At 46.9% G+C, this 12,754-nt stretch overlaps 1 protein-coding gene across 1 annotated transcript; it reads right to left on the minus strand.

The window, feature by feature from the left end:
- Positions 1 to 6,992: 6,992 nt before the first annotated feature.
- LOC139421822 (uncharacterized) lies at positions 6,993 to 7,484 on the minus strand. The gene is made up of 2 exons (XM_071172944.1): positions 7,136 to 7,484; positions 6,993 to 7,030 (listed from the first exon to the last, which is right to left on the minus strand). Exons 1-2 carry the CDS (start codon positions 7,482 to 7,484, stop codon positions 6,993 to 6,995), a joined length of 387 nt encoding a protein of 128 aa, XP_071029045.1.
- Positions 7,485 to 12,754: the final 5,270 nt, after the last annotated feature.

Raw genomic sequence — 12,754 nt, forward strand, 5'->3', positions numbered from 1 at the left:
GAGAGAGGGGAGGGGGTAAAAAGAGAGAGGGGGAGAGAGAGAGAGAGGGGGGGGATAGACAGAGAGAGAGAGAGGGGGGGTAAAGAGAGAGAGAGAGGGGGGGGATAAAGAGAGAGAGAGAGGGAGAGAGAGAGAGAGAGAGAGAGGGGGAGGGGGTAAAGAGAGAGAGGGGGGAGAGAGAGAGAGAGAGAGATAGAGAGAGGGGGGGAATAGAGAGAGAGAGAGAGAGAGAGAGGGGGGGTAAAAAGAGAGAGAGAGAGAGAGGGAAGGGGGTAAAGAGAGAGAGGGGGGCGAGAGAGAGAGATAGAGAGAGAGGGGGGAATAGAGAGAGAGAGAGAGAGAGAGGGGAGGGGTAAAAAGAGAGAGAGAGAGAGGTAAAGAGAGAGAGAGGGGGGAGAGAGATGGGGGACAGAGAGAGAGGGGGGGAGATAAGAGAGAGAGATAGAGAGAGGGGGATATATATACAGTGCCTTGCGAAAGTATTCGGCCCCCTTGAACTCTGTGACCTTTTGCCACATTTCAGGCTTCAAACATAAAGATATAAAACTGTATTTTTTTGTGAAGAATCAACAACAAGTGGGACACAATCATGAAGTGGAACGACATTTATTGGATATTTCAAACTTTTTTAACAAATCAAAAACTGAAAAATTGGGCGTGCAAAATTATTCAGCCCCTTTACTTTCAGTGCAGCAAACTCTCTCCAGAATTTCAGTGAGGATCTCTGAATGATCCAATGTTGACCTAAATGACTAATGATGATAAATACAATCCCCCACCTGTGTGTAATCAAGTCTCCGTATAGATGCACCTGCACTGTGATAGTCTCAGAGGTCCGTTAAAAGCGCAGAGAGCATCATGAAGAACAAGGAACACACCAGGCAGGTCCGAGATACTGTTGTGAAGAAATTTAAAGCCGGATTTGGATAGAAAAAGATTTCCCAAGCTTTAAACATCCCAAGGAGCACTGTGCAAGCGATAATATTGAAATGGAAGGAGTATCAGACCACTGCAAATCTACCAAGACCTGGCCGTCCCTCTAAACTTTCAGCTCATACAAGGAGAAGACTGATCAGAGATGCAGCCAAGAGGCCCATGATCACTCTGGATGAACTGCAGAGATCTACAGCTGAGGTGGGAGACTCTGTCCATAGGACAACAATCAGTCATTTAGTGCACAAATCTGGCCTTTATGGAAGAGTGGCAAGAAGAAAGCCATTTCTTAAAGATATCCATAAAAAGTGTTGTTTAAAGTTTGCCACAAGCCACCTGGGAGACACACCAAACATGTGGAAGAAGGTGCTCTGGTCAGATGAAACCAAAATTGAACTTTTTGGCAACAATGCAAAACGTTATGTTTGGCGTAAAAGCAACACAGCTGAACACACCATCCCCACTGTCAAACATGGTGGTGGCAGCATCATGGTTTGGGCCTGCTTTTCTTCAGCAGGGACAGGGAAGATGGTTAAAATTGATGGGAAGATGGATGGAGCCAAATACAGGACCATTCTGGAAGAAAACCTGATGGAGTCTGCAAAAGACCTGAGACTGGGACGGAGATTTGTCTTCCAACAAGACAATGATCCAAAACATAAAGCAAAATCTACAATGGAATGGTTCAAAAATAAACATATCCAGGTGTTAGAATGGCCAAGTCAAAGTCCAGACCTGAATAAAATCGAGAATCTGTGGAAAGAACTGAAAACTGCTGTTCACAAATGCTCTCCATCCAACCTCACTGAGCTGGAGTTGTTTTGCAAGGAGGAATGGGAAAAAATTCCAGTCTCTCGATGTGCAAAACTGATAGAGACATACCCCAAGCGACTTACAGCTGTAATCGCAGCAAAAGGTGGCGCTACAAAGTATTAACTTAAGGGGGCTGAATAATTTTGCACGCCCAATTTTTCAGTTTTTGATTTGTTAAAAAAGTTTGAAATATCCAATAAATGTCGTTCCACTTAATGATTGTGTCCCACTTGTTGTTGATTCTTCACAAAAAAATACAGTTTTCTATCTTTATGTTTGAAGCCTGAAATGTGGCAAAAGGTCGCAACGTTCAAGGGGGCCGAATACTTTTGCAAGGCACTGTATATATATATATATATATATATATATATATATATATATATATATATATATATATATAGAGAGAGAGAGAGAGAGAGAGAGAGACAGAGAGAGAGAGAGAGGGGGGAGATAGAGAGAGACAGAGCACATAACACACCAACCCTGTTGTTAGGTTAATGTAAAAAATTAAAAAAATTAAAGAATAGAGAGAGCATCACCAACCCCACATCTGGCCAAAATGTAGCTTGTGTTTGCTTTCAGTTTCAGTTTTGTCTTTTTCTCATTTATTCTCCCTTCTCTTTCTATCTTTCTCTCCCCTCCCTTCTCTTTCTCTCTTTCTCTCTTTCTCTCCCCCTCCCTTCTCTTTCTCTCCCCCTTCTCTTTCTCTCTTTCTCTACCCTCCCTTCTCTTTCTCTCTTTCTCTCTCTCCCCCTCCCTCCTCTTTCTCTGTTTCTCTCCCCTCCCTTCTCTTTCTCTCTTTCTCTCCCCTCCCCCCTCTTTCTCTCTTTCTCTCCCCTCCCTCCTCTTTCTCTCTTTCTCTCTCTCCCCCTCCCTCCTCTTTCTCTGTTTCTCTCCCCTCCCTTCTCTTTCTCTCTTTCTCTCCCCTCCCCCCTCTTTCTCTCTTTCTCTCCCCTCCCTCTTTCTCTCTTTCTCTCTTTCTCTCTTTCTCTCCCTCTCCCTTCTCTTTCTCTCTTTCTCTCCCCTCCCTCCTCTTTCTCTCTTTCTCTCCCTCTCCCTTCCTCTCTTTCTCTCTTTCTCTCCCCTCCCTTCTCTTTCCCTCTTTCGCTCTCTCTCTCCCCCTCCCTCCTCTTTCTCTCTTTCTCCCCCCCTCCCTCCTCTTTCTCTCTTTCTCTCTTTCTCTCCCCTCCCTCCTCTTTCTCTCTCTCTCTCCCCCCCCCTTCTCTTTCTCTCTTTCTCTCCCCCTCCCTTCTCTTTCTCTTTTTCTCTCCCCCTCCCTTCTCTTTCTCTCTTTCTCTCCCCCTCCCTTCTCTTTCATTCTTTCTTTCTCTCCCCTCCCTCCTCTTTCTCTCTTTCTCTCTCTCTCCCCCTCCCTTCTCTTTCTCTCTTTCTCTCCCCCTCCCTCCTCTTTCTCTCTTTCTCTCCCCCTCCCTTCTCTTTCTCTCTTTCTCTCCCCTCCCTCCTCTTTCTCTCTTTCTCTCCCCTCCCTCCTCTTTCTCTCTTTCTCTCCCCTCCCTCCTCTTTCTTTCTTTCTCTCCCCTCCCTCCTCTTCCCCCCTCCTCTTCTAGTGGGGTGTTATTGTTTGACATTTAGAAATTGACCTGATTAAGTTAGTAAAGTCTTGTAGCAAAGCGTGAGGAGTATTACCATTATATCACAACTAAGGTGTCCCTTCCTGTCATGTTGGAATGACTAGGGGCCTGTGTTTTGTGCTATCATGTCACATGACCTAGGATTTCACCTTTATTTTATGCCTTTTCTTCCAGAAAGGAGAATTACACTGCCATGTTTGCTACAGGCTCTCATGCCTCTGCCGGATCACTAGGCTTCCCTGCTTCCACCGGCTCATCAGGTTCTCATGCCTCAACCAGATCGCCAGGCTTCCCTGCCTCCGCCGGCTCTTTGGGCTCTCATGCCTCTGCCGGATCACCAGGCTACCCTGCTTCCACCGGCTCATCAGGTTCTCATGCCTCAGCCGGATCGCCTCTCTCCCCTGCCTCAACCGATCTGTCAGGTTCCCGCGCTCTCAGCTGACTCAATAGGTTCCTGTGCCTCAGCTGGCGTGTCAGGTTCTCATGCCTCAACCGATCTGTCAGGTTCCCGCGCTCTCAGCTGACTCAATAGGTTCCTGTGCCTCAGCTGGCGTGTCAGGTTCTCGCACATCAGCAAGGGTGACCGGTCCGCTCCTGATCCCCGGGTTCGTCCCCTTTGACGGCGTCCTGCGGCTGTAGCCGCGTCAGGGAGGGGGTACTGTCACGTATACTCCATCTCCAGCCTCTAGGTCATCAGGCTGCTGATTATCCCGCACACCTGTCACCATCGTCTGGCGCACCTGCGCCTCATGACACTCACCTGGACTCCATCTCCTTGATTACCGTCCCTATATCTGTCACTCCCCTTGGTTCTTTCCTCAGGCGTTATTGACTCTGTTTTCATGTCGGTGCGTTGTTTGTGGTTCGTGTTTATTGTTTATTTTATTTATTAAAACACTCGCTCCCTGAACTTGCTTCCAGACTCTCAGCGTACTCGTTACACTGAGGGTGGTGCAGGACCATCTGACATGACATGAAAAGAAAAGAGGACAGTTTGTTAAAAAGCTTTAAATAAAGGTTCAAATCCAGGTCATGTGACATGAATATTGTGTGTGTGTACCCCTGCACATTTACTCGGTGACGGGCCTCCTGTATATAGCCTAGTTATTATTATGTCATTTTACTGTGTTACTTTTTATTTGTATTTTATTTAGTAAATATTTACTTAATTCTATTTCTTGAACTTGATTGTTGGTTAAGGGCTTGTAAGTAAACCTTTCACGGTAAGGTGTTGTATTCGGCGCATGTGACAAATAACATTTTATGTCACGTCCTGACCTTAGTTCCTTTTTTATGTCTCTGTTTTAGTTTGGTCAGGGCGTGAGTTGGGGTGGGCATTCTATGTTGTGTATTCTTGGTTTTGTATTTCTGTGTTTGGCCTGGTATGGTTCCCAATCAGAGGCAGCTGTCGATCGTTGTCTCTGATTGAGAACCATACTTAGGCAGCCTGTTTTCCCACTATGGGTTGTGGGTAGTTATTTTCTGTTAAGTGTTTTTGTTGCACCTTACAGAACTGTTTTGTTTTTGTCGTGTTTTCTCCTTTGTTATTTTTGTGTTCGTGTTTAATAAATATAACATGAACACTTACCACGCTGCGCATTGGTCCGATCCGTCCTATTCCTCATCAGAAGAGGAAGACAATCGTTACAGAACTACACACCAAAAAAGGACCAAGCAGCGTGTTAACCTGGAGCAGAGGGTTCTGGACTCCTGGACTTGGGAGGAGATACTGGAAGGCAAGGGACCCTGGGCACAGGCTGGGGAATGTCGCCGCCCGAAGGAAGAGCTGGAGGCAGCGAAAGCTGAGCGGCGGCGATATGAGGTAAGGCAGCGCAACAGGCACGAGAGGCAGGGGGGTGGCACACGGGGAGATTGGCGGAGTCAGGCGATAGACCTGAGCCAACTCCCTGTGCTTACCGGAAGAAGCGTAGTACTGGGCAGGCACCGTGTTATGCGGTCAAGCGCACGGTGTCGCCAGTTCGCATCATAGCCCGGTGCACTATAGGCCAGCCCCCCGCAAGTGCCATGGGAGAGTGGGCATCCAGCCAGGGCATATTGTGCCGGCCCAGCGTGTTTGGTCTCCGGTACACCGTTTCTGCCCAGGGTATCCTGCGCCGGCGCTGCGTGCTGTGTCTCCGGGGCGCTGGGAGTGTGCAGTTCGCCCTATGCCTGCGCTCCGCCCGTGCCGGGCGAATGTGGGCATTGAGCCTAAGGGAGAGGTGCAAGTGGTATACACCAGATCTTCAATGCTCACCCACAGCCCAGTTCAACCTGTGCCTGCACTCTGGAGGGTCCGGGCTAAAGGGGTCATCCAGCCTGGAGGAGTGGTTCCAAGGCTGTGCACCAGGGCTCCAGTGCTCCCCCACAGCACGGTCCATCCGGTGCCTCCTCCACGCACCAGGCCTCCTGTAGGTCTCCCCAGCCTGGTGGGTCCTGTGACAGCCCCACGCACCAGGCTGTCTCTCCGTCTCCTCCCTCCAGGTTCTCCCATCTGTCCGGAGCTGCTAGAGCCGCCCGTCTGTCCGGAGCTGCCAGAGCCGCCCGTCAGTCAGGAACTGCCAGAGCCGCCCGTCAGTCAGGAGCTGCCAGAGCCTCCCGTCAGTCAGAAGCTGCTAGAGCCGCCCTTCACCCCGGTGCTGCCAGAGTCGCCCTTCACCCCGGCGCTGCCAGAGTCGCCCTTCACTCCGGCGCTGCCGGAGTCCTCCGCCTGTCCGGCACTGCCGGAGTCTCCCGTCTATTCTGCAAGGGTCCCCAGTCCGAGGTCGGCGGCGAGGGTTGCCGCTCCAAAGGCGCCACTTACGTGGGCCAAGACTATGGTGGCGTGGGGTCCACGTCCCGCGCCAGGGCCAGGGCCGCCACAGCGGACAGATGCCCACCCAGACCCTCCCCTATGGGTTTAGGTTTTGCGGCCAGAGTCCGCACCTTTGGTGGGGGGTACTGTCACGTCCTGACCTTAGTTCCTTTTTTATGTCTCTGTTTTAGTTTGGTCAGGGCGTGAGTTGGGGTGGGCATTCTATGTTGTGTATTCTTGGTTTTGTATTTCTGTGTTTGGCCTGGTATGGTTCCCAATCAGAGGCAGCTGTCGATCGTTGTCTCTGATTGAGAACCATACTTAGGCAGCCTGTTTTCCCACTATGGGTTGTGGGTAGTTATTTTCTGTTTAGTGTTTTTGTTGCACCTTACAGAACTGTTTCGTTTTTGTCATGTTTTTTCCTTTGTTATTTTTGTGTTCGGTTTAATAAATATAACATGAACACTTACCACGCTGCGCATTGGTCCGATCCGTCCTATTCCTCATCAGAAGAGGAAGACAATCGTTACATTTTATTTGAATTTCCAAAACACAGGGCCCTAGCAATGACTAAGGAATAAGTCATACAGAGCACTGGGGTTGTGTAAAGTATCCCGACATTGAGGAGAAAGTGTTGAAAAAGAGTTCATTATTAATATACCGTGCTTAGAGTAAAAATATCTCTGTCCACCAGAGGACGGCTCATAATAATGGCTGGAATGGAGTGAATGGAATGGCACCAAACATATGAAAACCAAGTTTTTGATACCATTCCATTTACTCCATTCCAGCCATTATTGTGAGCCGTTCTCTCCTCAGCAGCCTCCCCTGCTGTACACATTACCGTGGTAACATAAACCTAGTCAGAAGGGGATCGTCACGCTTGGCAGCTGCGTAAAACCTGTGAATTGAGACAAATGGAAGGCGGGATGGGTCCTCACTCGAACATAACATAGACCTAGGCCTCCACAGACGTTGGCTACAGCTTACTACTTACAGTACTTACAGTCATAGCTAACTATGCAGGGGGAGGCATGGGGAGGCAGGGGGAGGCATGGGGAGGCAGGGGGAAGCAGAGGAGGCAGGGGGAGGCATGGGGAGGCAGGGGGAAGCATGGGGAGGCAGGGGGAGGCAGGGGGAAGCAGGAGGAGGCATGGGGAGGCATGGGGGAGGCAGGGGAGGCATGGGGAGGCATGGGGGAGGCAGGGGTAGGCCTGGGGAGGCAGGGGGAAGCAGGGGGAGGCAGGGGGAGGCATGGGGGAGGCGGGGGAGGCATGGGAAGGCATGGGGAGGCAGGGGGAGGCAGGGGGAGGCAGGGGGAAGCAGGGGGAGGCAGGGGGAGGCAGGGGAGGCATGGGGAGGCATGGGGAGGCAGGGGGAGGCATGGGGAGGCAGGGGGAGGCAGGGGGAAGCAGGGGGAGGCAGGGGGAGGCAGGGGGAGGCATGGGGAGGCAGGGGAGGCATGGGGGAGGCAGGGGGAGCCAGGGGGAGGCATGGGGGAGGCAGGGGAGTCAGGGGGAGGCAGGGGGAGGCATGGGGGAGGCAGGGGAGTCAGGGGGAGGCAGGGGGAGGCAGTGGTGAAAAAAGTACCCAATTTTCATACTTGAGTAAAAGTAAAGATACCTTAATATAAAATTACTCAAGTAAAAGTCAAAGTCAAAATATTACTTGAGAAGGGCCTCCCGGGTGGCGCAGTGGTAGCTGTGCCACCAGAGACTCTGGATTAGAGCCCAGGCTCTGCTGCAACCGGGAGGTCCATGGGACGACACACAATTGGCCTAGCGTCGTCTGGGTTAGGGAGGGTTTGGCCGGTAGGGATATCCTTGTCTCATCGCGCACTAGCGACTCCTGTGGTGGGCCGGGCGCAGTGCACGCTGATCAGGTCGCTAGGTGCACGGTGTTTCCTCCGACACATTGGTGCGGCTAGCTTCCAGGTTGGATGCATGCTGTGTTAAGAAGCAGTGCGGCTTGGTTGGGTTGTGTTTCGGAGGACGCATGGCTCTCAACCTTTGTCTCTCCTGAGCCCGTACGGGAGTTGTAGAAATGAGACAAGATAGTAACTACTAACTATTGGATACCATGAAAAAAATATTACTTGAGTAAAAGTCTAAAGGTATTGGTTTGAAATATACTTAAGTATCAACAGTAAAAGTGAAAATATTTTCTAATTCCTTATATTAAGCAAACCAGACGACACCATTTTAGGTTTTTATTTATTTATCGATAGACAGGGGGACACTCCAACACTCAGACATAATTTACAAACCAAGCATTTGTGTTTAGTGAGTCCGCCAGAACAGAGGCAGTAGGGATGACCAGGGTTGTTCTCTTGATAAGTGTGTGAATTGGACCATTTTCCTGTGCTGCTAAGCATTCAAAATCTAACGAATACTTTTGGGTGTCAGGTAAAATGTATGGAGTAAAAAGTACACTATTTTCTTAAGGAATGTAGTGAAGTAAAAGTAAACGTTCTCAAAAATATAAATAGTTAATAATATAAATAGTTAAGTAAAGTACAGTTCACACAAACAAATACTTAACATTACTTATTTTTATTTAAGTACTTTACACCACTGGATTTCAACATTGATTAACACTCAAGTGGTCAATCTGACCTCGTGGTCAGGTCTCAGGAGTGGACCCCCTGCACCAGCATCACAAAAACGTGTAGAGACAAAGGATAGAAACAAACCTCAATCGACTGACAATAAAACGGCAATTACCATTTATGAAAATATAAATATAGTCTAGACGAGCTATATTAAATTAAAGGGATATTTTACGTGTGTATAATTTTCCGTGAAAGCACAACGATGTCTGCCAGAGAGCGACGGCTTAAAGCATCGTGTTTTCTAAAAGACGTCATAATCCTCGACAGCTAATTGCTGATGCGAGGGGAAAGAACGCTTCTGTTTGATGAAGTCTGGATCAAACTGCCATGCTGGAAAAGGGTTTCATTGTTGCGCTTACTTCATTTTTTATATTGTCATTGAAGTGGCTGTTAACATAAGTGAGCCATAATGTAGCTCTACAACTATATGGTGTTGAAGATCACACAACCCATTCTCTCTGAGCAACGTCGTGGAGGGTTTTCCAACACAGTGACCGACTGGCATCATCACTGTCTCTTACTACAAGGCATTAACCCTTGAAGTGTTAGAAATTGGTCAAATGTCAGCATTTGCAGGATGTCAATGAATGTATTGCCTGAAATTCAATTGTTCATTTGTCAATAATTTACAACTCAGAGTTGCTACAACTGAGGCACCACATAGTTCTAGAAACCTGTAAGAATTCTGTGTGGGAATTAAGTTATGTCTCTTTTATAGACTATAGCAGTATATTCTGTCTGTGTAAAAAAACCTTTAGATTGCTGAGTGAACAAAGTCGCAAAGTAGCTTGGCTAGCCAGAGTTAATTAGTGGAAACTCCTATAAAGGAAGCAGCAGCCATTATTTCTGTGATAGCAGTGGAAAAGCTGTGTACCCATAGCGTGTTCTACAACACAGCATGTAATATATCACACGTTTATGGGCTCATGATAAACAGAATTAGAGCAAGCAACATTCTCAGATGTGAGTGAATGATTTATAGAGATGTTCTTTTAAGTTTCTAACTTTACTTTATGAGTGTTACGGCTCTCGTTGGTAGAAGGAAGAGTGGACCAAAGCGCAGCGTGGAAAGTGTTCATGATACTTTATTCAAAAACACTCAAACAAAAATAACAAACGCGAAAACGAAAGGGCACAGTTCTGTCAGGTACAGACACTAAACAGAAAGCAAGATCCCACAAAAACCAAAAGGAAGATTACAACTTATATATGATCCCCAATCAGAGACAACGATAGACAGCTATCGGAACCATGTGTGGTTCCCCTCTGATTGGGAACCACACATGGCCAAAAACAAAGAAATAGAAACATAGACTTTCCCACCCGAGTCACACCCTGACCTAACCAAACATAGAGAATAATAAGGATCTCTAAGGTCAGGGCGTGAGCCAATAATTTGTCTGATTTAAAACATAGGCATCTTTACCACAGACTTCACATTTATATTTTTGTTTTGTTTTTAACTTTCAAATAATATTTTGCTTATTCCTTGTACTTTTGAACCTTCGTAGCATAAATACCTGCCATAATCACGTTGATTTATTTCTCTCCGGACCAGCTTTCTTTTAAAGCGCAATGAATGGTTTGTTTGATAGAGAGGAGAGTTAATATTAAAAAACAGGATATAGTTCAAAAATAGGATTTATTTTTTATTTACCAGTGTGTGTCAAACTTACACAAGGTGATGGTAAGCAGTAATCTTAAAAGAGACTAGGGTCTACTTTGATAATAGGTTACATGCGTTGACACATCTTTGTATGAGTTTATCAACAAATGACATTATTTTAACATAATAATCAATTGACAACATTACTTAATGGTACTCATGACTGTTCAAAAGTATATTTAAAGAATACCTAACAACTGTTAGGCCTATATCTGAGGTAGTGTCCTCATGGGGCCTCTAACTACACGTGGGACAGGGCAGATATACTATAGACAACCAAGGTCCAAAATAGCTGGTTATAATTTCTACCGAACAAGCAGTTCATTATAGCACACAGAGAAGACGCTGACTGCTGATATTTCTGTTTGTTTAAACTTTTACTCGCAGTGAAATGACATTAATTATGGTTTGTGGGATGTTGGTGGTTTGGGGATTATGGAGTCCGTGTTAAAGGACCAGTACAGTCAAAAGCATGATTTCCTGTGTTTCATACACACTGAGTATACAAAGCAAGCTTTTTTCATGACATAGATTGACCAGGAGAATCCAGGGGATTATTGATGTCCTTTGTGTTAAATCCACTTCAATCAGTGTAGATGAATGGGAGGGGACAGGTAAAAGAAGGATTTTTAAGCAATTGAGTGTGAGACATTGAGTGTGTATGTGTGCCATTCAGAAGGTGAATGGACAAGACAAAAGATTTCAGTGCCTTTGAACGGGTTACGGTAGTAGGTGTTTGTGTCAAGAACTGCAACGCTGCTGGGTTTATCACGCTCAGCAGTTTCCCATGTGTATCAAGAATAGTCCACCACTCAAAGGACATCCAGACAACTTGACACAACTGTAGGAAGCATTGGAGTCAGCATGGGCCAGCATCCCTGTGGAACGACACCTTGTAGAGTCAGTCAGTATTAGAAAGGTGTTCTTAATGTTTTGTACAGTCAGTGTACAATGGTTAGATGTACATATACAGTGCATTCGTAAAGTATTCACACACCTTTTGCAGTGATTACAGCCTCGAGTCTTTTTGGGTGTGACGCTACAAGCTTGGCACACCTGTATTTAAAGAGTTTCTCCCATTCTTCTCTGCAGATCCTCTCAAGCTCTGTCAGGTTGGATGGGGAGCGTTGCTGCACAGCTATTTTCAGGTCTCTCCAGAGATCAGGTTTAAGTCCAGGCTCTGGCTGTTCCACTCAAGGACATTCAGAGACTTGTCCCGAAGCCACTCCTGCGTTGTCTTGGCTGTGTGCTTATGGTCGTTATGGTCTCCCAGTCCTTGCCGCTGAAAAACATCCCCACAGCATGATGCTGCCACCACCATGCTTCAACGTAGGGATGGTGCCAGGTTTCCTCCAGATGTGACACTTGGCATTCAGGCCAAATAATTCTATCTTGGTTTCATCAGACCAGAGAATATTTTTTTCTCATGTTCTGAGAGTTCTTTATTTGTCTTAGGCAAACTCCAAGTGGGCTGTCATGTGCCTTTTACTGAGGAGTGGTTTCCGCCTGCCTCTCTACCATAAAGGCCTGATTGGTGGAGTGCTGCAGAGATGGCTGTCCTTCTGGAAGGTTCTCCCATCTCTACAGAGGAACTCTGGAGCTCTGTCAGAGTGACCATCGGGTTCTTGGTCACCTCCCTGACCAAGGCCCTTCTCCCCTGATTAGACAGTTAGGCCGGGCAGCCAGCTTTAGGAAGAGTCTTGATGGTTCCTAACTTCTTCCATTTAAGAATGTGGGAGCCACTGTGTTCCTGGGGACCTTCCATGCTGCAGAAATGTTTTGGTACCCTTCCCCAGATCTGTGCCTCAACACAATCCTGCCTCAGAGCTCTGCAGACAAACCCTTCGACCTCATGGCTTGGTTTTTGCTCTGACATGCACTGTCAACTGTGGGACCTTATATACAGTGCCTTGCGAAAGTATTCGGCCCCCTTGAACTTTGCGACCTTTTGCCACATTTCAGGCTCAAACATAAAGATATAAAACTGTATTTTTTTGTGAAGAATCAACAACAAGTGGGACACAATCATGAAGTGGAACGACATTTATTGGATATTTCAAACTTTTTAACAAATCAAAAACTGAAAAATTGGGCGTGCAAAATTATTCAGCCCCTTTACTTTCAGTGCAGCAAACTCTCTCCAGAAGTTCAGTGAGGATCTCTGAATGATCCAATGTTGACCTAAATGACTAATGATGATAAATACAATCCACCTGTGTGTAATCAAGTCTCTGTATAAATGCACCTGTACTGTGATAGTCTCAGAGGTCCGTTAAAAGCGCAGAGAGCATCATGAAGAACAAGGAACACACCAGGCAGGTCCGAGATACTGTTGTGAAGAAGTTTAA

Source organism: Oncorhynchus clarkii, chromosome 12 (genome assembly GCF_045791955.1).
Source record: "Oncorhynchus clarkii lewisi isolate Uvic-CL-2024 chromosome 12, UVic_Ocla_1.0, whole genome shotgun sequence".
In the NCBI taxonomy this organism is placed as follows: Eukaryota; Metazoa; Chordata; class Actinopteri; order Salmoniformes; family Salmonidae; genus Oncorhynchus; species Oncorhynchus clarkii.